This window comes from Amblyomma maculatum, chromosome 2 (genome assembly GCF_055883805.1).
Source record: "Amblyomma maculatum isolate TAMU_Amacu chromosome 2, ASM5588380v1, whole genome shotgun sequence".
Lineage (NCBI taxonomy): Eukaryota > Metazoa > Arthropoda > Arachnida > Ixodida > Ixodidae > Amblyomma > Amblyomma maculatum.
In genome coordinates this window covers 97,331,625-97,358,868 of record NC_139345.1, presented here as the reverse complement: position 1 = coordinate 97,358,868, position 27,244 = coordinate 97,331,625, and the positions used below count along the sequence as shown (strand labels likewise).

Below are 27,244 nucleotides of genomic sequence, written 5' to 3'. Positions count from 1 at the left end.
TCTTCGAAGTTCGCACTACTGGGGCCATTCCTGTGGTCTAGTACTTCAACAGCGTCGGCGGTATGCTCCTTGAAAGTCGACGCACTTGCAAGGACTGCAACGTGGAGCTTGTAGACTTTTGTTCACAGTCCATAACGCACAGTCACACGCAACTGTTCACTATCACTGTCTGCGGGCGACTGACGTGACAAAGGGAGTGTAGCGACACCCGTTCCCCACTCTTCCGTCCTTGGCGCACCCCATCAATCGACCGGTAGCACGATGCCATCTGTATGTTTCTCTGACAGCGCCCTTTCCGCTCCTCCTCTAACGGCGTCCGCTGCGCTAGGTCACGTGGTAAGTTAACTGATTAAAATATGCAACTAGAGATACATAAGCCGTCGGTTCGAGTCTTTCGAGTCGGTTCGAGTTGGTTCGAGTCGGTTCGAGACTAGCACGTTGAATGGGAAGTGAAATGATAAAGCATCATCTAAAATGCTGTTCGAAAAACGGTTGCGTCGAACCTTTGATACGAAAGTCGGGAAAACTATCGCCACATAGGGGTCCTCTGTAGCGATGCATACTCTTCACCGTTATGACGGGTTTGACCACCGAGTGTTGGCAACAACAACGCTACGCGATTTTTCGCGCCGCTGGGTTAGTAATGCTTTCGCACTGAAAGTGGCAGGTGCCAACTGACTGCCAACTCTTACGGCAGTCTGTCGCATCATTCGGAGTGGCCACTATTGAAAAAGCGGATCACACCGCGCTGCTGTTTCGTCCCGCATGCCTCAGCCCCCGTCGACCCATCGGAGCCGAAGCCAAAGAGAATACATTACGCGGTATCTACAGATAACACATGAATCAGAACGGTCTGGATGTAAGCATGCTTACAGTCAATCTGATGAGGTTACATTGTCATTATTTGCCTTCTGGTGGGCGCGGATTTTGAAGCGACCTGCGTATTCCAGATCAAACCACTCGCGCTTTCTATACAAATTCTTTCTTTCTTTTTTTGTCTATACGTGGCTGTTTGCATGTTTACTAATGTCTTGCATAAAGTTGCAAAAATGAGCAGACATTCCAAGTTCAGTGCCAAAAGTCATGTAAACTGGAAGATGAGGTTTCGAAGGCTAAAGCGAAAACCGAGCTGTTTTACATGATTCCAAGCTTGGGAAGTTTTGCGTAAAGTTGCAAAAATGAGCAGACATTCAAAGCTTGGCACCTAAAGTCATGTAAACAGGAAAATGTAGTTTTGAACTCTAACAAAAAAATAATCGAGGATTTCTCCACGATTGCAAGCTTGGGAGGTCAGTGGGACAACGGCACAGCACAGCCAGAACACAAGCGCGGCCTGTGCCAAGTTAAACAAAAAAAAAAAATAGCAATACAGGCCAGAGGAGCGGTGCGTGTTATCTGAGCCTGCCTTAATCAGTACCCTAAAGCGCAGGTTGCACGAATGAAATGCCAGTGCTCTTCGAACAAATTGGTGACCTCTGTCGCTCATAACCAAAATGGCATCGCTCAACGCCACATTGCAGCTGAATCGCAACGGAGCGCGGCCGTGCGGTAGCTAGCAGCGGCGGCGCGATTTCTCGGGGGCCATACCGCACCCAGACACGCTGGCGGCATCTAGGAGACCAGAGCGCAACCGGTGGCAGGGGCGCTGCTCATAGGCGGCCGGAGATGTCGCCTGCGCCGAAGACGTAAGAAGCGGAGAATAGGAAAGGATGTGCAGCCTGAGGATGGAAAGAGAAAATTCCCTCACCGGGCACAGGGATGAGGGGGGTAACCTTATCGATCCCGTTCCGTGCCCACGCCCGTGCTCGTGTGTGCGCCAGCCCCCCATACGAGCCCGCCCCGCCGCCAAACGCCAGAAGCCCCATATCGAGCGAGTGCATCTTTCAATGGGTCTGGGCCGAGAAAGGCGGGGATAAGCGGACAACGATGCCGCGCCACGCGGACTCTCTCTTCTTTTCATAGTTTGGCCATCCGGCCGCTTTGTTCGAGCGCATCCCAGTGCGTCGACACGGGGCTGCTGCCGATCGGAAGGGCTTCGCCTACGCAGTCGGTGTCTGGTTGCTTGCGCTGCCGACAGCGATATCGGAAGCCGTACACAGCCCAGTTCGCTCTCATGTTTGAAGGTGAAGCGCACGGTTTAGCGGCCTATCACAGTAACTTTGCTACTGTCCGCACTGTTGAACGCCTTCAGAAGTAAAGGTCGTGGCTGCCGTTCGTTCCAAGTCGAATGTTTGGAGCATGAAAAGAGACTGGAGACGCAGAGCCAGCACTGGAACCCGCTTAATGCGAGCCCCTGCTTCGTGCGTGTTATTATTATTTTTTTTAATATTTCGGTCATCCTTCTTTCACGCCGGCGGTACGTTCCAAGCAAGTGGTGAATGCCGAGCAACTAGAACAAAATTTGTTTTGAATTTGATACTATTAAAAGTGTTTTAAATCTGCTGCTAGTCCCCTGTTATTATATCAGTCCAGTAATCTTCTATAAGCGAAAGTTCTATCAGTTAGGCCCCCGAATCTCTATTCCGGGCCCTTTTTTCTCCCCCCCCCCCCCTCCCCCCAGGCGTTTCAGTGGACAAGGTAAGATAATTGCCTGTGTTAAAATTTCCTGAAACTGCGTAAAGCCCCTGTTTTTGACATAGTTTACTACTCAAATTCCGTGAACATGAAAAAAAAAAAATGTCAATAGAACGTCAGTGATTAAATCTCCCTGCTGTACATATTTTATACAACCAATTTAGGGTCTGGTCACATAACTGCGTGGTTAAAGGCAAAAAAAAAAATGGGGGACATCTTTTTTGGGGGGGTCCTGTGTACGTAGGAATGAATGCGTCAGGTCTTGTCCACAAGTTAATGAGGGTTCAGGAAATCATTTCGCCGCATTGCTTCGCGAAAGCGCACCATAGAGAACCTACCGTGGCCATCTTTACGCATTCTTCTCACAGTTAAATAAACAGAAGCCCGAGCAACACATTTATGCCACTTAGTTATCACAAAAGGCGATGTGCGAAATTGGTAGGATTAGCTCTGGACCCACAGCTTCCGGTCGCCATCATGGTTCTGCTGAAACACCGTTCTTTTGCGTCGTCGGCTATGAATGCTTGCTTGATACATAAAGCTGTTATGAAACTCAAAAGTGAAGTTCGAACGGGTTAAATTGCTTAAGCCACAGCGCTCCTTATACTGCTTGTATTTTACTTTCAAATGTAGGTCATTTCTTGTTTAGTCGGCTCCGACATGCTCCCGCGTCCTCTGCATGCGTCTCTTGGAGAATATCCAGGCCTCGGCGTCAGCTTTTCGATGCAGGCGAAAAGCTAGGCGCCCGTGTGCTGTACGATGTCAATGCACGTTAAAGAACACCAGGTGGTCGAAATTTCCGGAGTCCTCCACTACGGCGTCTCTCATAGCCTGAGTCGCTTTGGGACGTTAAACCCCATAAACCAACCAACCCTGTAAAGTGCCTCGGAAATTCGTACTCTGCGCAGTTCTTGTTTTAATGCACACTTTCTGGCGCCGATTCAAGCGTTGTACATTTTCACAGCTATTTTATGTGCCAGTGTCCTAGGAGGGTGGTGACAGGTTACCTCGTGGATCTGGACGTAAGCCGTAAGGTATAATGGTGAGTACATAGTCACCTATGCATAACACCTGCGCTGTTAGACGCCATGAAATGACCCCTCGATAAGCGGCGCATTTGCGCACCTTATTTGAACATTTTACGCAGGCAACCAGCGCTTTGATGACATGGAAATGATTCTCGCCTACCGCTCTGCCGTTCTTTAGTTTGTTCACACCGCATTTCACTCGTGAGTTTGCCGCCGCGCCTTGAGTTCGTCACAGCGCATCCAATCTAGAGGGCGCGTTAAAAAAGAAAGGGCAGATTCATCGCATGTGTACGGAGCAGTTACGCTGAATGGTGGTCAGCCAGCCAAACATCAAGAAACAAACACAGCGTGGCAGGCGACAATTTCTATTGCAGTCAGGATGCTATAGGATAAACGATGCTCCTAACACAGTCCTGATTTGCGCACGCGTGATTTGCAGAGCAGTCGCCGACATTTTGATGCCTTCCTACTAAGCTGTGCACCGGGGCTTCTTTAGCATTCGTGGAAGTTCTACCCGTTGGAGAGGATATGCATGGCCAAACAACATGTTACTTTCAAGACATTAAGAAGACTGGTAATGCATTACTATAGGCACACCGTGCGGATGAGAAGCAAACCCCCTGGGCTATAACTTTTGACAAAGGCTGGCCTATATATGACCGCTTGATTCAAGTGCATTTCATATGTTATGGCCCACCTATGTATCTCGCACCTTGGCCTGGAGCTACCTACTACTGCAGATATTCGGGGTGGCCACAATTTTTCACTCCACGCACCGCAAAGTAACCTCACACTGCCCAGCTGCGTGATGAAACTCCGTTCAGGCCTAAAGTGCGATACATGTCCGAGAACCTTCGACGTCTCCATTGCAAAGCTCGGTACAGCTTCAAGTGTTGACTTTCAGTGTCCAAACTCCTATCGCCACGAAGTAGAAGATGAATGTGGAGCAGATATTGTACATGCTAGCAATCGATATTATCAAGCAGAAAGTAACCCCGTAAAATTCTACGAGCAAAGACGTTTTTTTTTTTTTTCTTTTTCTGCTTGCGATACTTTGGCGACCTTCAATGCTTCAGTAAAACTAATTTGAGGATAGAGAGAGAGTTAGCTTGTTGACCCACGTCAAGGAAAGGAAAGGTTACTGCAGTGCAGAAGTCATAACAAGTCAACGTGTGCGAGAAACTAGCGCCTTCTGTACGACGGTGCGATGGCAGGGAAACATTATGCATTATTCCTCGATACGTTTTTCAGTTGGACTTGATACACTGGTCAAACAGTGTGTATAAAGGTGAACCCTACTTGCCTTTCTTCCTGCCTTCTTTTTATGCTCTACTCGAGGTATAGGAAAATGAGGGGCTTTGTCATGAGTCTTATGAAATACGTTACCACATACCGCCATCGGGATCTGAAGTCATGACCTCTTAATTCATGTGTCTGCATTTGTTTGCTGATTAGCTTAACGACGGCATAGGATCAGACGGCCCCGATGCCATAGGTATAGCAAAAAAAAAAAAAATTAGAATGGTTCAAAGCTGCTGAACCGAATATGGAGAAAGCACTAGCTGTGGGTGACCGAGCGTTCTTATTCTTCTTCTTCTTCTTCTTAACGGTAACTATGGCTGCATCTGAACTCAGAAGCGAGAAACGATATTGTCAGATTCAGGTTCGACTATTTCACGAATGAAGGCTCATGTAGTTTCGCTACAGAGACCGCCTAGTGTTTCAACTCCTTTTTTATTACAAAGCCAGACTTATATTTGTGTTTGATAATTGTCAGAAAATTCTTTATCCACTGTTGTAGTGACAGCGGCTTTCAATTTCTAAAGAGCCAGAAATAGCACCTAGGAGTTCAATCCCCCAATCTCCATCCCCACTCCTTACTTTTTCGGTACCTTCAGTGCTACCTTTGGGAAGTTTGCTTCAGCGGACATATTGCTCTGTAACGTATTTCTTTTTTCATATATCAGGTATGCGTAAAATGCAAATACGAAAGACATTGGCTAATTCGCCAACTATTTTGAATAGCTACCATAGTTAGGAGGCCACTATAGAGTTATAACTATGGGTAATTACGAGCTCAAAAACAAAATGCGAATCGCAAAAGAGTGGAAAGGTACATTCCTTGTTGAATCGAATAAAAATTGTGCAAAAATTTATCGGATAACAATAACAAAATTTTATGTCGCTGAAAAAAATCTGTCGTCTTAGGATTGCGACACAAATTATTCAGTGAAGAACCAACAAACTTTCAGGCATGTCATCATATTTATCCAATAAATCCAAGCTCTTAAAGTTACAAGAACAGAAGTACAACTGCAAAACGTTAATGCAAAACGTTATATGATCAAGTAAAAAAAAAAAACTAAAAAAATTGGCACGTCGATGGTACTAAGCCCGCGCGTCATTTTGGTATTGCCGAACCTTTCCTCAAACCCTAGCTATTGCTTGTGACGAAGCACCCTTATAAGTCGACAGGAAGAAACCTCACAGTAAAGCATAGCGACTCATTTCAGAACACAAAGTTCTGCAAACTCAGAAGGGTTGCAACTTGGCCACTTCTCTACGATGTCTTTAGAAAAAGCCAGAAGCCGTACGTTTTACTGCGAAAAGGAGTGCTGTCGGAAGTTCAACAACGCTTTGCAAAATGTAAAAATGTATTCCGCTCCCCAACGCGAAGGGTCAATATCTCCCCTCAAAGAAGCACTTCAACAAAAAACGAAGTTAACGTAGCCCCTGTCTCACATTGCCAAATTTCTAATCTCTATTGCTTTTTATGAAATTATGCACTAAGGAATCCCATCTAGAGAGCGATTGCTGCACAAAATACCTTCCTTAGTTCCAGTTTGCGATAGTTTGCCTCTTAAAAAGCGCATGGGACTCTTCACGGCTATTGAAAAATTAGTACATGCTTTTAGAATAAGCATCAATACCCCCTCTCTTCCCTCGGAAAAAAAGATGAAGGATAAAAGCAGACAAAAGCGCGCAACGACTACTACCGAACTGGCACATGTATCCCTGAAGCAACGCTAGCGCGATACAAATTCCCTTTTTAGGTACAAGGAGTCCTTGTAGTAAGCAACAACGGAGGACAGGTATAATGAGAACAGATTAAAAAAATTTTTTTGTGGTTTAAGTCTGGTTAACCCTTGCTGAATTGTACGGCTACATAGAAAAGCTATACAGCTTCCACAGAAACTTCGTCGTCAAAGAAAAATTTGTCCTGATTCGGGAATGAATGTTCTTGAACTACGAAGTTGCTGAGGAAGCTGTATCTTTCTTTTGTAGCAGAAAGGCCTGCGCTTGAGTGGATGTCTTGAGTAATTGCTCGCTTATTACAAGCCTACTCCACCTTGGGGGATTCCCCTAAACATTCGATTAACTATATATATTTGCTACCTCTTAACGGGCCTTAAGGCGATGAGATAATGGTGTGTGTGTGTGGATCTATTGCGCATGGATGGAAGGCCTGGACGAAGACGACCACATGCTATGCCTAATGCGACATTTTAGATACAGGCAGTTAAACACGTGGGGTTATCAGCTGTTCTCAGCTGTAGTCAGCTGCTGCGGTAGCGTAGTTCTCTCGCGCAGTGGCCAGCGAAGCGCTGCTGTTCTGACCGCAGCGGAATTGAAACCCAGTCTCGGGGCAGTAGCGGCCATATTTACTTTGCCTCCTGCAGCACCAGAGCCCTTTCTCTCTGTGTCGGCTGTCCTCTTCCTAGAGAGAGGTACAACAGAAGGTGACCACAAATACACAGCCCGGTTTAGGGGTTCATTGCAGCATGTAATCCTGGCGCATTAAAATCCCGCGAATGACGGGAAACAGACTCCCCTGTACAGGATGTTCGATAAGAGCACGTGAAGGTAAGAAAAGCTCGTCGTAAGGAATATTAAAAAAGTTATTTTAAATATTCACATGAAAACCGACTTGAATCCAAGCCATTTTCAATAAATTAGTCGACTACCAGATGAGGGGCGGTATTTCTGGCCTTAATTACTTCTCATCCACCTTCAAAAAGACGTCAACGACTTCGGAAGGACACCATCGCATTTCATCTTTGTGCGCCTTTTCAGGCACATGGTGTATAGTAGCTAGAAGCTCATTGCTCGTGGCATTTGGTGCCACACTGCCTCAAAGAACGTCATAAATTTTTCGAACCACGGAAGAACCTTACACACGTGAAAGTACACATCAGTTCAAGTTCTTTCCCCACTTCGGCAAATGGTACGTCAGCTTATTCCAAAATAAAAACTTCGAAAGGAAGGCCAGAAAAGTTTTTAAATCGGATTTTCTGGGCGGTAAGCGCGCCTCCTGTTTCCCCTGGCAAATGCCTACGCTAAAACAGCGTAAAAGCAAATATTGGAAGGACTAACAGCCTCTAGAATGTGCTACACATGGGAATGATATGGTTTCACTGACTATTGACTTGTGTCATACGTAAAGTTCAGACTCTGTAGTGTGATCTTTAGGTCCATACTTGGATGAAAAACATGAAGGAATCGAGAAAGCTATACCTATCAGCCTCTTTCGTCGTAATAATGGCGATATTATTTCTTCTAACACTCGTAGGTCTTGAAATGATCTACCGCACTAAAGTCTGCAAAAAAAAAAAAAAAAGAAAAAAAAACGTAAACTGTTTTATATAGAAAGGACCGCGCCGCAAGGAAATGAAAGAAGGCGAGAGGGATAGAAGAAAGTGAGGAAGAGATGCCGTATTGGAGGGCTTCGGAATAATTCCGACCATCTGGGATTCTTTAACGTGCACTGACGTCGCACAATGCACGGGCGCCATGTTTTTTGTCTCAATAAAAACGCAGCCGCCACGGGATTTCCTCCCACAATCTTAGTGGCATGTGGTCACGGGACACTTAGCGCAGGCGACGCTGACGCCTCTTTAAACCCCAAAGAGGTTTTAAAACTGCCACTGATGTAACGTAGCTTACATATGAAAAGAAAAATCGTGCAAAGAAACAGGTTCTAAAAAAAAAAAAAAATGTGCGGCCTCCGAGCGCAGTGATCGGCAGAGAGAATGGCTCTCAAGGGGCAAAAAAAAAAAAAAAAAATCAAGGCAGAGCTGCTACATGGTTGAGCTTATTACTATTCTCACCACGTGCTTCACCTGCTTTCCTTTGGAAGTGAGTTGTTCCGGTGGGACCGGCAAGGCAAAAACTTCCGCGCCTGCCAACAGTTGAAACGTAACTACAGGTCCAATTCACGTACTCCGAAATCAAGACCGGATCCACCTGAGTTTCTTTTTACACTTGATGGCCGGAGCTTACCAGCATGGCTAGCACTAACAGCGTACTCCTCACGGAAAGCAATCGGATGAGTGCAGATTCTGTTCTTTCAAAATGCCCGGGAACAAGAATGTCAAAGACGTTGGACCACGACGTGACCTGGTCGAAAATGCGGCGCGGGCCCCGAAGGGTAAAAGGATGGCATTCGTTTTGGTTTGAATCGCTCGCTGTTCAAGTGGTTAAGCTCGCTGTATCTTACTAAAATAGCGTCCTGTTGCAAGACGAACGCATTCATCCTTCAAATAAGTGTCCGAGCTCGCTGAGAGAGTCACGCAGTGGTCACATTGACATCCGTTGTTCTATGTTATTTTCCTGGTTCTCATGGCTTGCTTTTCGTCCAGGAATTTAGGGTGAGAATACTACTCACATCGCGTCAAACTTCAACCCTGTACAGATAGGGAGGGAAACAAAATTACAGAAAGGCAGGGAGGTTACCTAGGCGGTGCCCAGTAGGCTTCCCTACACGTGAAGAGGGGAACAAAGGGAATAAAGAGAAAGAAAGAGCGGCCATGAAATGAATTTTTCCCGTGTCCATAATCCACCATTATAAAGGGACACAGGGTGAACACTTAAAGTTTATAGTCGGGAACCGAGCTCCGAGTTCTCTAAAAACAGTCCCAAACGCAAGATGATAGTGTGAAATCCTTGAAATAAAACGTATACTCATTCACAAGGGGTCTAGGACGCGCTTCGAGGGAGACCCAGGCATTTGCAAAGGGATTCACCGCGGACTGCCTTGTGGGCACCAAATTAGCCTTGCACGTGTTTGATAGTGCGGGTGTACTGCGCAGGAAAAATCACAAAACTTAGTGCTCTGTACATCTCCATCATTGACGGAACCGATCAGTTTCATGATTTTCCTACAAGTAATCGAAGTAAGTTAGCGAAATATGGTAGCTTTTTTTTTTATTGCATAAGCAATACAACGCCAGGTTTCAGCCCGTCGCGTAAACCCGGCCGGAAGCCACGTTTGACCTTTAAAGCGACCGCAGATGGGGCCCCTCTTCAAGCCGTCGGGTAAACCCGGTCGGTAACCACGTCGCGCAGAAGAAGAAGAAGACGGAGCAGATGAAGAAAGAAGAAGACGACGAAGAAGCTACGTCGGCTTTGCTTACGCAACCTACCGGGTTTAACTAAAGCTGAACCCCAGCTAATTTTTTTTTCAAGGGGGCAAGGAGGGCTTCGTGAAAGGTTACTGTCTATCGTTATTCCTGAGAAACGATGAGATTTACTGAAAAAAATGTTTTGACCATACATTTGCGTGTAAATGCCACAAGCTCGGTCTGTTCAGGTGAAATGCTGAGACGTTGGTTCTGAAGATAAAAAGTTATCGTTGCTGCCCGCTGAAGTCTTGCATGCACCTAGGAGCGCGTCACAAAGGAGGCCCACGTACAGATGTCATTAGCGTGCATGCATGAGCGGTGTTAGGGAGGCTCCTTCCGAGTGTTATGAGTGCCAGGTTATACAAGGTAGGGCTGAGGTAACCGCCCTGGGGTAAGCCACGGTAGTTATAACAATCAGGTGTAGGGCCATCTTCACACTGAATAAAAAAATGGTCATTTGGTCCGATGGCTTTAATCTACGCAAAATTCTGATCACGGATGCCCACAGTTTCCAGCGTATCAAGGATGGCTTCATGGGCCACGTTATCGCAGGCACATTTAGATTTAGATTGACGTTTCATACGTTTCTGTTGTTGAAACGTTGACACGAGATCAACGACGTTGTCAACAGACGTGGGACCCTGCCGAGATCAGGTCATTGCATTGAGGTATATTTTTTAGTTCTTGATGTACCACTCAAGGCGCGTCAAAACTATACTCTCCGTTACTTTCCTCACTCAACTGGCCAATGCTGTTGGCCTGTACGAGGTGATGTCGAGGGGAGATTTCCCTCGTTTTAGTAGCGCCATCAACCGACTAGATTTCCACTCGTGAGGAAAAACATCGTCGAACTAAGAGTGGTAATGTTTGAGGCGCTCTTCTCGCGCGTCGTGGTCAAGGTGGGACAGTGCAGCGCATGTGATTTCATGTCACCCTGGTGAAGACGAACGCCTATATTCCGCAAAAGCAGCGTCGAGTTCCTCACGAGAAAAAAGTGACATCAATCCCTGATTCCCGTGAATTATTTCTAGGTGGCTAATCTTTCGGCACTTGCAACGGTAAAAGTGGTTGCTGGCTCTTTTCTAGCAATAGTTTAACTTGGTCTGCGCGCGCTTTCTTTCAAGCTTTACGCTTACGCTACACTTCGGTTCGTTACGAACGAATAAAGTTCTGCAGTTATACGAAAAGAACTTTAATTTCATAATTTTATTGTGAGTATTTCATGACAACGCATAGTGATGGGCAACAGCTTGAACTTACAAATGGGTACAATATTACCGAAGTGTGTATATGCGTGGACGTCCAGCCCTCTTGGACACCATTTTTAACTATGACGCAATTGCTAGATACTGTAAAATATCGTTATGAACTTAATGTTCGGTATGAAAGTTTAATATTGTTCTAAAAGGTAATCCAGCCATCGCACTAAGTAGCCATTTCTGCCTTGGAAATAAATTGGATGCGTGTTTGAATATAAATAACTGGAAACTCCAATGTTATGCGATTATACGGAAGGTTATGTGGACATACTGATTATTGTGAGGCAAACTGACTATGTGTAAGAGAGGGATTTCGCAGACATTTCCTGTTGAAAACATGTCGTCCCGCATAAAATTTTGCACATATGTGCGATCGCCTAGCTGAAATAACTATTGTGGCCGCTTTTTGTTGCCAAAAAAGCTAAGTACGTGATCTCGTTCTTATAAGTAAAGTAAAACAAACCGACTGAAATAAGCCAGAACCCAATTTCATCCTGCTTATGCACATTAGTAACGCATTTTGCTTCCGAAAACCTCTAGGATGAAATATGGTGCTGCTGGTATAGCTACTGTACGGAGCCTATCCAAAAACCTTTTAAAAATCAGTGCATGAAGACTCCTTAATCTGCTACGGAGTCGTCCCTCTTAGTCCTGCTTCATCGAGGATGACGAGCACTTCATTTAGTTCTCACCCGCTCAGTCAGGTACCCAATCTAAACGTAGCATAAAGAATAATTCCAATCAGATAAACCTTCTGCACGACATTAGAAGTGCGAACAATCAGCGGCTCAGCTGAGATTATTCTTCGATTTCTTGCGTTACGTCAAGACCACGTGACATCATAATGTAGTGACTCCACACACACCGTTCACAAATCAATGCTCGGTCATGTCGAATGGTCTCAGAAATCCCCGAGCGACGAGACGCCAGATTTGTTTTTAAACGTTTGTACCAATTTATATGGTGAAATGAGGAAAGTTGGTTTTATAGTGTTCAATATCAAAGTGACTCATGCTATGAGCCACTCCGGCGTAGGGATCCGGAAATTTGGAAATGTCGGACCCCAGGGGTTCACGCCCCAGAGTCTGAAATCAGCATTCGACTCTGTGTGTGTGTGTGTGTGTGTGTGTGTGTGTGTGTGTGTGTGTGTGTGTGTGTGTGTGTGTGTGTGTGTGTGTGTGTGTGTGTGTGTGTGTGTGTGTGTGTGTGTGTGTGTGTGTGTGTGTGTGTGTGTGTGTGTGTGTGTGTGTGTGTGTGTGTGTGTGTGTGTGTGTGTGTGTGTGTGTGTGTGTGTGTGTGTGTGTGTGTGTGTGTGTGTGTGTGTGTGTGTGTGTGTGTGTGTGTGTGTGTGTGTGTGTGTGTGTGTGTGTGTGTGTGTGTGTGTGTGTGCGTGCGTGCGTGCGTGCGTGCGTGCGCGTGCGTGCGTGCGTGCGTGTGTGTGTGTGTGTGTGTGTGTGCGTGTGCGTGTGCGTGTGCGTGTGCGTGTGCGTGTGCGTGTGCGTGTGCGTGTGTGTGTGTGTGTGTGTGTGTGTGTGTGTGTGTGTGTGTGTGTGTGTGTGTGTGGTGTGTGTGTGTGTGTGTGTGTGTGTGTGTGTGTGTGTGTGTGTGTGTGTGTGTGTGTGTGTGTGTGTGTGTGTGTGTGTGTGTGTGTGTGTGTGTGTGTGTGTGTGTGTGTGTGTGTGTGTGTGTGTGTGTGTGTGTGTGTGTGTGTGTGTGTGTGTGTGTGTGTGTGTGTGTGCGTGCGCATATCTGCCGACCAAAAATGACAGGATGATCTACGTTGTAATGACAATCCGATTCTTGAATATTCTACAGGATGACAAGGAATCTGCAAACTTCGTCGATTTATGCAGCGGTGTCATTCAAGGATTACGTATAAACCACTGTATATTGATTGAAAATGAAATGAAACTCCTGCGCCTGTTATTACAGGTATGCGTTGTGGTGCGCACTTATTAGCGTTAGCTGCTGGCTAAAAAGAATGTTATTTTTGCTAGACTTCTGCGTTCTCTCGAATGACATCATACGTGTGCGTACCCCATACCTATTTACCTACCTTTATATCCCATGTCCTGTGGGCAGGCCTTCATTCTATCCCGATTATTTCACATAACTCAATATTCCGGTTTTGAAGAGATATGTTGACTCGTATTTGTCCGTTTCCCAGGGCTTTTGATTTGTATACCCATCTACACTTCAACACAGAGTGTATTTTTCTCCTGTCATTTGTGTCGCTTATTGTTTGCTGTCAAATACGTTCATTAAATTAACTGCATGTACACCTATGATTCGACACTCTACATGAGCATACCATCCAAATCTCCGTTGAGAGATTAAGACATCAAGAATAAAGAGAGCAAGTGAATTGACTACTGTTTGCAGCAGACTAAGTAAAATTATGTCATAATGATTGGTCACAGACATTGAGATCAGAGTTGGAACTCGCATTCGGTAACGGAAATTCTCGTTCATTGTAAACAATGTTTGCTTCAAAATTCCCGACATCTCATTTAAACGGTACCCTTTTTGAACTGCAACGGCGAAACGAGGAAACCTTCATTGGCCTAGGAGCTGATTCTCTAGCCTCGTGATCTTCTCCGGTGCTTGATGAGAAAGCTATAATTACGCTTCCTCTGCAAAGGTCGGCGTTCCTTTATCTTGTGCATACATCATTCAGGCTGCACTGTATTTTGCGAGGGGCGCTGTGTTCACACAGTTCGTAATGACGGGGTCAGAGAGGTTTTTCTCACAAGAAGAGCAGTATATGCATGCCTTGCACTACGTGCAAGCTCCAAGCGCAAAAACACATTTCTTGCTAGTTTTGCTCTTCTCGGCATGCTAGCCAACAGCACAAAGCGCGATACCTGAAGCAACAAACGACAGCAGTATGCCATGTAGGTGTAATTTCGCGTATCCGCTGTATTAGCTGCGCACGTGAACTCGATTCCAGCCAGCACGCAAAAAGAGACAAGCTGGGCATAGAGAGTAGAGAGACGCTTCAAAACCACACGTTGAGGAAGGAGGGAGTGGGGTGTCAATCTCTAAGCGCAGTTATCTAAAAGAACCGAAATGGGAGACGATATCAAATAGAAGGCGAAATCGCTATCGGCGCTGCGGCATCAACAGCTGCTGCTCCTATCTCGAGAGTCGCGGAGCGGCCAACACGAGAGCACACATCACGTACGAGAGTTCGGAGGGAAACAGCCCTTCGGACTCGAGCTGAGCTAGTACGGACGCCTGCGCCCGTCACCGTGTAGCGTACGTCCGCACGAAGCGTCGCCATTCGCTCCCAGAATAAGAAGGATATTCGCTGTTGACAAAATAGCTTTCTCATCTATACCTCGTCGTGAACCGGGGATCGCAGGTCAGCCCCTCTTCCTGCACCATGAATTCCCTTCTTTTCGTGTGCACCTCGCTCCTGGCCCTGACAGCCCCGTCGGTCAGCCGATACGCACCAAATTGGGCGTCGCTCGACACCAGACCGACTCCGGAATGGTACGACGATGCCAAGATCGGCATCTTCCTTCACTGGGGCGTCTTCTCGGTGCCCAGCTTCGGCAGCGAGTGGTTCTGGTGGGACTGGCAGGGCGCCAAGTCTCAGGCCTTCCGCGAATTTATGGAACGCAACTACCGGCCGGGATTCACGTACCAGGACTTCGCGCCGCAGTTCAAGGCCGAGTTCTTCGACCCTGACCACTGGGCCGACATCTTCAAGAAGGCGGGCGCCCGCTACGTGGTTCTCACCAGCAAGCACCACGAGGGATACACGCTTTGGCCCTCCTCGGTGTCGTGGAACTGGAACGCCGGTGATGTGGGTCCTCGGCGCGACCTCGTCGGCGACCTCGCCCAAGCCGTGAGAAAGAAGGGTGGCATCCATTTCGGCTTGTACCATTCGCTGTACGAGTGGTTTAACCCGCTTTACCTTGCCGACAAGGCGTTCGGTTTCCAGACGAACGACTTCGTCCAGCGCAAAACGTTGCCGGAGCTTATCGAAATAGTCACGAAGTAAGTGGATCAATATCTTGCGGCTTTTCCCTATCCTGTTGGTTCTGGCGTGAAGGTTTTATTATTATTATTATTATTATTATTATTATTATTATTATTATTATTATTATTATTATTATTATTATTATTATTATTATTATTATTATTATTATTATTATTATTATTATTATTATTATTATTATTATTATTATTATTATTATTACCGATGCAGAGGGGATTACGTCTGCGGCGCTATCACTCCTAGTGCACGCTATCACTCCTGATTAATATATTTAACGCTAGCAGATGAGAGCTAGGTGGCATTGATTTCCTTCGTGACACTGGTTTTGGTCTCTAGAGTTTAATGTCGCATAGCGACTCCGACTACGACGGCTGACGTAGTGAAGGTCTCCAGAAATTTCGACCACCTGAGGCTCTTCAACTTGCACTAGTATCGAACAGTACACGGGCGTCCTACCTTCCGCTTTCATGGAAAAGCGGCCCCGAGGTCGAGATTCGATCCTGCTTTCATATGTTCAACATTCGGGCGCCGTAACTACTGGGACACTGCGGCGGAGTGTCAATTATCCAACTGGCACGTGATCTGCCATAAATCAATTTTGGTCTCAATATAACCACCTGCCCTCCGTTCGAAGGACGCGGAGCAGGTTGTTGGCATTTTTATCGTGTCTGCCACCCCTTAATTTTCAGACACAATAAAAATGCCAACAACCTGCTCCGCGTCCTTCGAACGTAGGACAGGTGGTTATAATGAGACCAAAATTGATTTATGGCAGATCACGTGCAAGTCGTGTCTGCCGCCCCTTAAGCTTCACGGAGTGGCGCCCGTGTGCTGTGCGATGTCAGTGCACGTTAAAGAACCCCAGGTGATCAAAATTTCCGGAGTCCTCCACTACGGCGTCTCTCATAGCCTGAGTCGCTTTGGGACGTTAAACCCCACAAACCAAACCAAAATAAACCTCAAGCTTCACTTGAGTATCATCTGATGCATTAAGTTCGCACTGCATCGTTTTTGTTTTCTGCTAATAACAACAGTTTCTCATATTATGAAGGGAGCTTTTCTACCTCATAGTTCGATTTGTATGGCTATTGAAGATTACGCGTCATATCCGGGGCCATAACCTCGCAGATTCACCTCGGCATTTTATCAAGTTTCCGCGTGTATAGGCTTTTATCTGTGTGTATTCGGCAAAGCATTGTTTCAGTATATTTGCTTTTAGATAGCTATTCAACTGATGCAGACAAAGAACAATCAGCAATGTATGCGACCGCCTAAGCAGAACAAACGCCACTTTAGGGGATTACTATAGGCCCTCTCCCGCGAGCTCGCTATTCTGCCACAATCCAACTTAGTGACGCCAGTATATGTATACAATCACACGCTTTCATCCTCGAGCAGAAGTGAGATTGTCTTCTGTGCAATATCAGTTCGAAGCCTTCAAAAAAAATTCCGACCGAACGAAGAGGCGTCGGTGTGTTGTGCGATGTCAGCGCCCGTTAAAGACCCTGTTATGACCAAGCATCCGCAATTGCGCGCTCTATTGTTCGCCTGTGGGCATGGATAAGTTTTGTGAATATGTGGTGATGGTCCAATGGCTCTAAGTGAGCCTGTTTCCAGGAATCCTGTTTTGTAAGCATGTTTTGCTTTGTGGACAACCTGCAAATGCCAAATTGACCCTGTCAAGAGAACGTCTGGAAAAACACAAAGAAACGTCCCCCTGAGGGAAATAGCAGGAAGTGCTTTCTTTCTTTTGTTCACCCTTCCAGTCGAGAAGTGCTATCCTCCAGTGATGAATGCCTCCTATCCAAAGGAGACGACAGAGTGACATGTCCGCTGACGTGCAGGACAAGAAAGGAGCATGACTCATACGGCCATTAAGTGATTTCCCGGGAATGCAGGAAAGATTTGCAATTGTCGAAAAGGGACCATGTTGGGAGCCCTATGCGGCGCCACGTGCACTCGGGTTTCTGAGAAGTAAAACCCCTTGTCAGAACCAGCCTGTGGTTTCTTTGCTGAAGAATAGAAATGTACCTCCTCTCCTCGCCGTTCCCAAGCTTTTCCCGCCAACAAGTGATCACGCCCAACGAATGAATGCCGGACCAGTCAGTGCTTCAGACCATCAGTGCAGTGATGTGTTCGATTGGATGCCGATACCTGAGGGGCGTGCCCTGGATTTGGTTGGTCAGCATCTTCAGAGAGGGGCTGGACATAGGGGGTTTTTAAGAACGCTGCAGAGCACGAAATGTCGCTCTGGGCCCTGGGTAAACGGCTCATCCAGTCGCTTCTCGCTATGAACTCTTAACGCTTGCCATTTTGCTGATGTACCCTTCTTTTTCGTGTAAATATTGTAAATAAGTTTTCTCAAAGTGCCAGTAAACCTGCTTGTACATATTTCACCAACTTCGAAGATTCAATCCTACTTCAACCCCGAGTCTCTGCACGCTACCAAGTGAAGGCCGGGTCGACGTAGCCCCAGCGTCACGACAACTGGTGTCCAGCGGTGGGATCTGAATCTACAAGCACAACGACTGGTGACCAGCGTTGGGATCTGAATCTACAAGCCACAACATCTGATGACTAGAGGTGGATCTGAAGCTACAAGCCACAACACCTTGTGATCGGAGGTGGCATCTCAAGCAACAAGCAGGCGCAACAATCGGCCAACAAGAGAGCAGCTCGGAACATCGATCGCATGTGTGGGTGAGTGCTTGGCTTTTCTTCTGATGTGGACCAGGTTCTAGAACAGGGTTAGATTTTAGAACTGGTAAAAAGAGTGTGGAAACGCCTTTAGGTTTGGTAGTTTGCACAGTTGTTTTGGAAGTAGCCGACACTCGGAGCGATCATGGACCTACAAAAGCTGCAGAAACCGGAACTGTTGCTATTGTGTGAGGAATTGGGAATTGATACAAGTGGTTTGGCACGAAAACCCTTGATTATAAAGGCAATCACTGATCTGGGAACCGATGATGAGGAGCTCAGTGAAGCATGGAACCTCATCGGGCAAAAAAAGGAACAGCTCAGACAGCAGAAAGAGCGGGAAAAAGAGGAAAGGGAGCGCGAACGTCAGAGGGAAAAAGAGGAAAGGGAGCGTGAACTTGAGAGGGAAAAAGAGGAAAGGGAGCATGAACGTGAGAAGCTTGAGAGAGAAGCAAAAAAGCGGGAGCTAGAAATTGAGCTCCGGAAATTAGAAGTAGAGTTGAGCAAGAGGTCGGGCAATTGTCCCCAGCTAGCGGTACCTCTTCTCAACAAGGAGGCAGATTTCAAGATGTCAAAGTACATGCAGCCATATGTGATATCAGGGGATATCGGTCTGTATCTGGGTAACTTTGAGCGAACTTGCGAAGAACTGTCCTTCCAGCGAGACACGTGGTCTCAGAGATTATTGACGGTTCTGCCCTGCGAGGCAGCGGAGGTTGTCGCGCGGCTAAACAAGGAGGACGCGGACAACTACGAGAAGGTCAAAGCTTGCCTTCTGATTTTCGGAGACAGAGATGTGCAGGCCTTAACACGTTCAAAGGCGCGAGAACTAGCTACACTGCTCATACCAGAAAATTCCACAGCGGAGGAAACGGCAGTTAAGACAGTGGTCGATGCGGAAGATAGCGGGTCAGAAAACTTTGAGAGCGAGGCATCTCAGATAAGTCAACTTGAAAGTGAGCTTGATGAGACGCGGAATGAGGACGTTCTTGAGAGTAACCTCTTGCCGCCAGTCTCTAGTAATCTCACGAGACTTCTAAGTGGAACCCGAGAGGACTTAGCTATGGAGCAAGCCAATGATCCCAAGAATAAGCTCGAAGTACAGTGGGAAGGACCTGCTAAAGTCGTTGCAGAGCTTTCTGACACTAACTACGCAGTGAAAATCCCCGATAGGCGTAAAGCAGTGCGCATTTATCATTGCAATCTTATGAATCCTTATGAGCAGAGGGAAACCATGGTAAATCTAACGTTAAACCTTCCTGAGGAGATTGGGGACAACTTGATTTGCCTCAGCGGAAAAGGAAGCAACGCTCAGGAGCTTCTCAGAAAGACGGAGCAGAGAGGAGAACTAAAGAAATCCCAGCTGTCCGATCTGGGCGAAATAATAACAGAGTTTGAGGCCTGCTTCGTGGACAGGCCAGGCAGGACTGATTTGACTGAGCACGATATTGAGCTGACTTCAGACGTGCCAGTGCGATCAAGGTGCTACCGATTTTCTCCAAGGCAAAGAGAAATTCTGGATAGGGAAGTAACTCGCATGCTGGAATTAGGAGTAATAAAACCCTCGGAAAGCGATTATGCTTCGCCTATGATCTTAGTAGAAGCTCCAGGTAAAGACCCTAGGCCTGTGGTAGACTACCGAAAGCTAAATTCTCTCACCAGGGATCAAGTGTATCCTATTCCGAATATTGAGGAGAGAGTAGAACAGGTCAGTAGAGCGGCATATGTGACTACGCTGGACCTTACTCGAGGATACTGGCAAGTACCGCTCACTGAACGCGCCAGCAGATACGCGGCTTTCGTCACTCCGACGGGCAGCTACCAGCCAACAATGATGAGTTTCGGGCTCAAAAATGCTCCATTTTGTTTTTCCCGACTCATGGATAGGGTTTTAAATGGGTGTGAAACATTCGCGGTGCCTTATTTAGATGACATTGCGGTTTTTTCCGACTCATGGGCGGACCATATGGTACATCTAAGAGCTGTACTGAGCCTTTTGCGTCAAGCTGGACTAACCGTAAAGGCCGAGAAATGTTGCCTGGCAAGGGCGACCGTGGACTACTTGGGTCACAATGTAGGTCAAGGTTTCAGGAAACCCAGCGAGATTAAGATTTCTGCGGTAGCAGACTACCCGCGGCCGAGCACGAAGACGGAAATTCGAGCATTCCTAGGTCTGACGGGATACTACAATCACTACATCCCTAACTATTCATCTTTGGCTAGCCCTCTGACCGACGCTCTCCGCAAGACAGAACCGACAAATGTAGTCTGGGACGAACAAAAGGAAGCCTCCTTCGTAAACCTGAAGGCTGTGCTGATTAGCCGTCCGGTATTGCGAGCTCCAGACTATGGCCGAGAATTCACGGTCCAGTGTGATGCCAGTGATCGAGGGTTAGGTGCTGTTCTCTGCCAGAGAGATGACGACGGTAATGAGCACCCCGTGCTCTACTTGAGCAGAAAACTGAGTTCTAGAGAGAGGGCTTATTGCGCGTCAGAGAAAGAATGCGCTTGCATTGTATGGGCCATTCAAAAATTGCAGTGCTATCTTGGAGGGGCCAAATTCACCGTAGAGACGGACCATTGTCCCCTGGCTTGGCTGCAAACTGCGACATCGAAGAACAGTCGCCTTCTTAGGTGGAGCTTGATTTTACAGCAGTACAATTTTGAAATAAGATACAAAAAGGGGAAGTTAAATGGGAATGCGGACGCGCTTAGCCGCTCTTTCTAAGCGGTCCGAGATGTTCCTCACCATGTATCCAAATTGATAATCAGGTTTTTTTTTTTTTTCGTGCGCTTGTATATGTGTGACTATGTAAAGCAGCACGTTTGGTTTTCTAGGAATACGTGGGTCCTGAACGTCTTGAGAGTGGGCTTTTCTCGAACAACAATGGCAGTTTTCTTTTGACCTGGTCTCTTCAGACGGGAGCCGAGTGCTTGCTTCGACATGTGGTTGAGTTTCAGACAGCTCGAGCAATTTGGCCTACAACAATCAAGACAACGCGACAAGCAACAGCGAGCTTCAAGCGTTCACGTGCAGGCCATTAAGTCGTCTCTTCATGCAGCAGCTGGGACTGCTGCCCTCCGAGACTCTTCTGGCGGGGGAGGAGGCTGTTATGACCAAGCATCCGCAATTGCGCGCTCTATTGTTCGCCTGTGGGCATGGATAAGTTTTGTGAATATGTGGTGATGGTCCAATGGCTCTAAGTGAGCCTGTTTCCAGGAATCCTGTTTTGTAAGCATGTTTTGCTTTGTGGACAACCTGCAAATGCCAAATTGACCCTGTCAAGAGAACGTCTGGAAAAACACAAAGAAACGTCCCCCTGAGGGAAATAGCAGGAAGTGCTTTCTTTCTTTTGTTCACCCTTCCAGTCGAGAAGTGCTATCCTCCAGTGATGAATGCCTCCTATCCAAAGGAGACGACAGAGTGACATGTCCGCTGACGTGCAGGACAAGAAAGGAGCATGACTCATACGGCCATTAAGTGATTTCCCGGGAATGCAGGAAAGATTTGCAATTGTCGAAAAGGGACCATGTTGGGAGCCCTATGCGGCGCCACGTGCACTCGGGTTTCTGAGAAGTAAAACCCCTTGTCAGAACCAGCCTGTGGTTTCTTTGCTGAAGAATAGAAATGTACCTCCTCTCCTCGCCGTTCCCAAGCTTTTCCCGCCAACAAGTGATCACGCCCAACGAATGAATGCCGGACCAGTCAGTGCTTCAGACCATCAGTGCAGTGATGTGTTCGATTGGATGCCGATACCTGAGGGGCGTGCCCTGGATTTGGTTGGTCAGCATCTTCAGAGAGGGGCTGGACATAGGGGGTTTTTAAGAACGCTGCAGAGCACGAAATGTCGCTCTGGGCCCTGGGTAAACGGCTCATCCAGTCGCTTCTCGCTATGAACTCTTAACGCTTGCCATTTTGCTGATGTACCCTTCTTTTTCGTGTAAATATTGTAAATAAGTTTTCTCAAAGTGCCAGTAAACCTGCTTGTACATATTTCACCAACTTCGAAGATTCAATCCTACTTCAACCCCGAGTCTCTGCACGCTACCAAGTGAAGGCCGGGTCGACGTAGCCCCAGCGTCACGACAACCCCCAGGTGGTCGAAATTACTCCGCAGTCCTCTTTCTACTTTCTCTCCCACCTTCCTTTCTTCCGTTACGGTGCACTTCATGCGCCCACAAAGAAAGTGTGGTACAGATACGGCACCCTTCCTTTCCTATGAACCAATTAACAATTTCTGGCCATACATAAATTTAAAATACGAATTTAAATTGGTTAATTTAAAAGAAAAGGCGTTGTATCATTCACTTTCCTGGTAGACACGTGAACCACACCGTAAGGGAAGGAAGGAAGGTGAGAGTGAAAGAAGCAAGAGAGAACTGCGCTTCGACGGAGGCGAAACGGAGAGGTATCCGTATGCTGTGCAATCTTTAAGGATCTGCAGGTGGTCTAAATTATTCCGGAACTCTCCACTACTGCACCTCTTTCTACTTTTGCTCCCATCTTTGCTGTAAAACAATTATTCTGGAGGCCTAAGGAGGAAAGGTCCAAGTGGATTAAATTATGTTCTTCCTCTTCCTCCTCCGGAGGCCTCCATTACGACGTCGTTTATAGCCTGTGTTCTCTTTTGACGGTAAAGCCCATAAACCGAAGTAAACCAAGCATCTCTAGTGTTGTTTTCGACATTGGCTCCTTTTTCGAATATGGCTCAATATTTGGCATTTCCAAACACTAAGCGGATCAACAAAGTTTTAAAAAAATGCATTTCCTTCAGTATTGAAGAACTTTAATTCCGCAATAATTACTGCGCAACAGTGAAACAAATTAAAGTTAATTATTCAGAAATGTGTGTCTATTTTAACCTCCTGCTGCCTTGGACTCAAAATCAGCCTTGCACAGATCCACTGTACTGTTGTTTCTGGCGCAAGTTTTGATTGGAAAAGTTCTATAGACAAACATCTCATGGCTTTTAATTCTAAAATAGTGCGAAGCAGTGTTTTATTAACAAGTCTAGCGCGGCAAAACTGTTTAAAACAGTGAAACTCTGAACTGCCGCTGATATATGAGAGCGTGAATTCATATATCGCGTGGCATTTTTCATCAACCCTCTTTTCTATAAGCTATAAATCTGCCTTGCCGGTGTTTCAGTTTCAAGCGGAACGTAAAGCAAAGTCTCAAATCAGTCAGCATCAAACACCGCGGTATCAGAATATAAGCTTCTGTGTTGTTGCTATGCACCACAATGCTTTCAAGCTTCTTTTTAAAACAAGCTTGCATTGGAAATAGTGCAAACATTCGTCAATATTTTCGAGTTCCGATGGAAATATCACCTCGTATTAGAAGTGTAAATCAAAATGATTAAAGGCTGAGAAGAAGCCTCAGTGCCTAGCTAACGTTTCGACAGAAGGACTTCTGTGCCGGCAAGCTCCTCCACAACAGGACTTAGTCTTCGATAATTATTCTTTCCGAAACGTTCGCTAGAGCGCTTCCATCAACCTCTGTTAATTTTGCTTTGTGTTCTGCAAAAATCCCAATTTCCTTGGTCTCTCTACTTTCTCTACACTCTCTACTAGAGTATAATTAATTTGATGTATACGTTCTGCTTCGATACTTAGTTGGAGCGTTATTACTCAACGCGTTTATAGTAGACGCAGAAAAAACATTTTCCCAAACCTTGCTGTGTTAATAAACTAGCGATCATATTTTACAATTACTGTCTTTGACACTAACAAAATGGTTCACGAACTTTCCATGGAAGTTCAATATGAATGTTATCACAAAACATCTCACCAGTTTACGCTCAAAACTTATTCAGGCGCATACGTAGCGATTCTGAATTGTCCAGTGCGTTATTTTTTCATTTATCCGTCATTGGTCAAGTATGTGTACCATTAAAACTGATTTATGTATAGGAAGGGAAAGGCGCGGTAACTGTCTCACTTGTTTTCTGTGGACACCTAAACTGCGCGGTAAGTGAAGGGAGGAAGGTGGAAGTGAAAGTAGAAAGAGAGAAAGAGGAGTCGTAGTGGAGGGCTACGGAGTATTTTCGACCACCTGGCCATTAAACTGTGTTGTTGTTGTGGCTGTAGGAAGAAGGAAAAGAAAATGCACGGGCCTGCTACTGGCTCGGTAGCTGAGCCAGCTCCGCTGCCTCGTGCGGACAGAAGAGAAAATAGACAAGAAAAAAAGAAGAGGGAGAGAAAGACGCGCGCCGCAACAACAGCCGTCATTCACCACCACCGAAGCGGTAGCGGGTGCAATGACAGCGTACAAAGCTCCCCTGATGGGGCTGGGACAGGTAGGTCACCGCCGCTTGCGGCGGGGGCTAGCCTGCCACCGAAGTTTTATCAGTTGTAGGCCGTCATTGCACCCGCCACCGCTTCGGTGGTGGACGACGGCTGTTGTTGCGGCGCGCGTCCTTCTTTCCCTCTTCCTTTTCTTTCTTCTCGATTTTCTCTTCTGTTTGCCCCGCCGGGGTGGTGCAGTGGTAAGACGCCCGACTACTGTGCCGGAGTACCCGGGCTCGAACCCGACCTCGGCGGCTGCGTTTCGATGGAGGCGAAACGAAGAGGCGTCCGTGTGCTGTGCGATGTCAGCGCACGTTAAAGATCCCCAGGCGGTCTAAATTACTCCGTAGCCCTCTACTACGGCTCCTCTTTCTCTCTTTTTACTTTCACTCCCCCTTCCTCCCTTCCTTTACGGTGCGGTTGCGGTGTCCACAGAAAACAAGTGACAGTTACCGCGCCTTTCCCTTCCTATAAATAAATCAGTTTAAAATCTTCTGTCTGCACGAGGCAGCGGAGGTGGCTCAGCTACAGAGCCAGTAGCAGGCCCGTGCATTTTCTTTTCCTTCTTCATACAGCCGCAACAACAACAGCCTACAACAGATAAAAATTCAGTGGCAGGCTAGCTCCCGCCGCAAGCGGCTATGACCTACCTGTCCCAGCCAGGGCCAGGATCAGCTCCCATAAAACTCGGCATTTTAAGGTGAAAGCCTTTCTAGGCTCATGGACCGAAATCCGGTGGGCGAGAGTTGTGCGCGAGATCTGCCATTTTCTGCGAGATTCCACGAGATTATTTCTCGTCTAGCGTCCCTGCCATCTGCTATACCACACTTGAACGCGCACCAAGGAACGCCACGCGACAGTAGCGACGGTTTTCCGTCCAAAAACGCCGGAGAAAATGTGACAGATACTGCGCATTTCCTTTCCTGTGAATCAATTATAGTTATATGTAGCACTGCAATGAACGCCGATGAGAGGCAAACGGTTTGGTTTGGTTTTTGGGGTGTAACGTCCCAAAGCAACTCGGGCTATGAGAGACGCCGTAGTGGAGGACTCTGGAAATTTCGACCACCTGGGGTTCCTTAGCGTGCACTGACATCGCACAGAACACGGGCGCCTTGCTTTTCGCCCCCGGCGAAAAGCGGCCGCCGAGACCGGGATTCGATCCCGCGTCCTTGGGAACAGTAGTCGAGCACCGTAACCACTGCGCCACCCCGGCTATCAGAGGCAAATGATAGGAAAGCGAAGGGTAGGCTTTCGCCATTCTCTTCTTAAGAGACATCTACGAGACCATCTATTTCTTTTTCCTTATTGTAGTTCATACCGTGGCGAAATACCTTGTCATTTATCGAGTTTCTCATCTAGCAAGATTTTGTTCAGTTAGTACTGTTAAAGAACTATACGCCATGGAAATGATAAGTTTCCGATGTTTCTTGCAAGCTTACTAGCTGGATTTATCTTAAATACTTTGGAAAACACCAAAGATTTATATTTATCCTAATTTTGATGTTCAGATTAAATACTTTGGAAAAATATTTATTCTACATTTGATGTTCAGAAGAAGGACCTCACGCTGCGTGCGTACAGATTAACGAATAACAGCGTGACGTAATGCATTCGACGCATTTTAGCAAGGATACTTGGCAACAAGCATCAAAAGTAGGGGCTATAAGCTGTCTTTTCTCCTTTAAGTTTTTCATTTCACTGTAATAATAATAAAAAAAGTCCTTTAGACCCCACACACAAGTTGCTTAAAAGGCGATGGCTTTGGCTTATGAGTACACGCTCTTAACTTCGGATCGTAGAATATGCAGTGATCAGAGACTGACAAGCGCTCTCGGGGTAACCAGGTTTGATAGCCCTCTTTCTGGACACGCAGATACCGTCCCGAGATCATCTGGTCTGACGGCGACTGGGAAGCCCCGGACACCTACTGGAACAGCACGCAGTTCCTCGCCTGGCTCTACAACGACAGCCCCGTGCGTGACACCGTCCTTGTAAACGATCGGTGGGGCCAAGGAATCCCCTGCAAACACGGAGACTTCTTCAACTGCAAGGATCACTACGACCCGGGCACTCTCGTTGAACACAAGTGGGAGAACGCCATGACCGTGGACAAGGAATCGTGGGGCTACCGCCGAAACGCTCGCCTCAGCGACTACCACAGCATCGAGGAACTTCTCGCCGAACTTGCCTCCACCGTGAGCTGCAATGGAAACTTCCTCCTGAACGTGGGACCAACGAGCGACGGTATCATCCTGCCCGCGTTCGAAGAGCGCCTCACGCAACTCGGCACTTGGCTCGGAGTGAACGGCGAAGCGATCTACGGGTCCCGGCCGTGGAAGCACCAGAATGACAGCTTCACCCCAGGCGTGTGGTACACGTCCAAGAACGACACTGTCTACGCTATAGTCCTGAAATGGCCCAAAAACGACAAGCTTGTACTGGGCTCGCTTTCACTGAGCGACAAAGGCCAGATAACTATGCTTGGTCTGCACGGCTATGACCTGACTGCGTTCTCCAACGAGACTCGTAGAAACAGGAGCAGCGTGGGCGAGACGGTGATCTACTTTCCGCCCCTGACGCCTGATCTTTTGCCCACTCCGTGGGCGTGGGTGCTCAAAATCAAAGGTGCACTGTAATGAACGCTATGTTTTTGCTGATAATGTTCCGTTGATCTTTATTGTGAAGCATACATGAAATGAAGATTTTAGCTTCACGCAAATATAAACTGAGCAGTTCAATTATGTTGGTAAGTTAAATCAACTCAAAGTCTTATTGGAAGCTTTTGTCGCCGCATTTACCACGTGCACACATACACACCCCGTTCTAGTTTGTGGGGTGTAACGCTCAAAGCAACTCGGGCTAGAGGGGTTGCCATAGGGGAGGGCTCGGTTAATTTTGTCTCCTTGAGCTGCGTTGACATCCCGAATAATCAACCGCACTTGGCTTTCCTTCCATGAAAGCGCGGACACCACGTTGAGATCCAGTCCG

The 27,244-nt window shown here is 46.9% G+C and overlaps 1 protein-coding gene across 1 annotated transcript; it reads left to right on the top strand.

The window, feature by feature from the left end:
• The first annotated feature begins 14,431 nt into the window (after positions 1–14,431).
• On the top strand, positions 14,432–27,016 carry LOC146199338 (alpha-L-fucosidase-like). Its single transcript, XM_084594801.1, has 2 exons — positions 14,432–15,267; positions 26,130–27,016. The coding sequence occupies exons 1-2, from the start codon at positions 14,648–14,650 to the stop codon at positions 26,890–26,892; spliced, it is 1,383 nt and encodes a 460-aa protein (XP_084450927.1). The 5' UTR covers positions 14,432–14,647; the 3' UTR covers positions 26,893–27,016.
• Positions 27,017–27,244: the final 228 nt, after the last annotated feature.

Excerpts from the sequence above, each read along its gene's own strand:
- LOC146199338 (XM_084594801.1), top strand. The coding sequence starts at position 14,648 with ATGAATTCCCTTCTTTTCGTGTGCACCTCGCTCCTGGCCCTGACAGCC. Across the intron at positions 15,268-26,129 it reads CTTATCGAAATAGTCACGAA|ATACCGTCCCGAGATCATCT; the intron begins GTAAGTGGATCA and ends CTGGACACGCAG.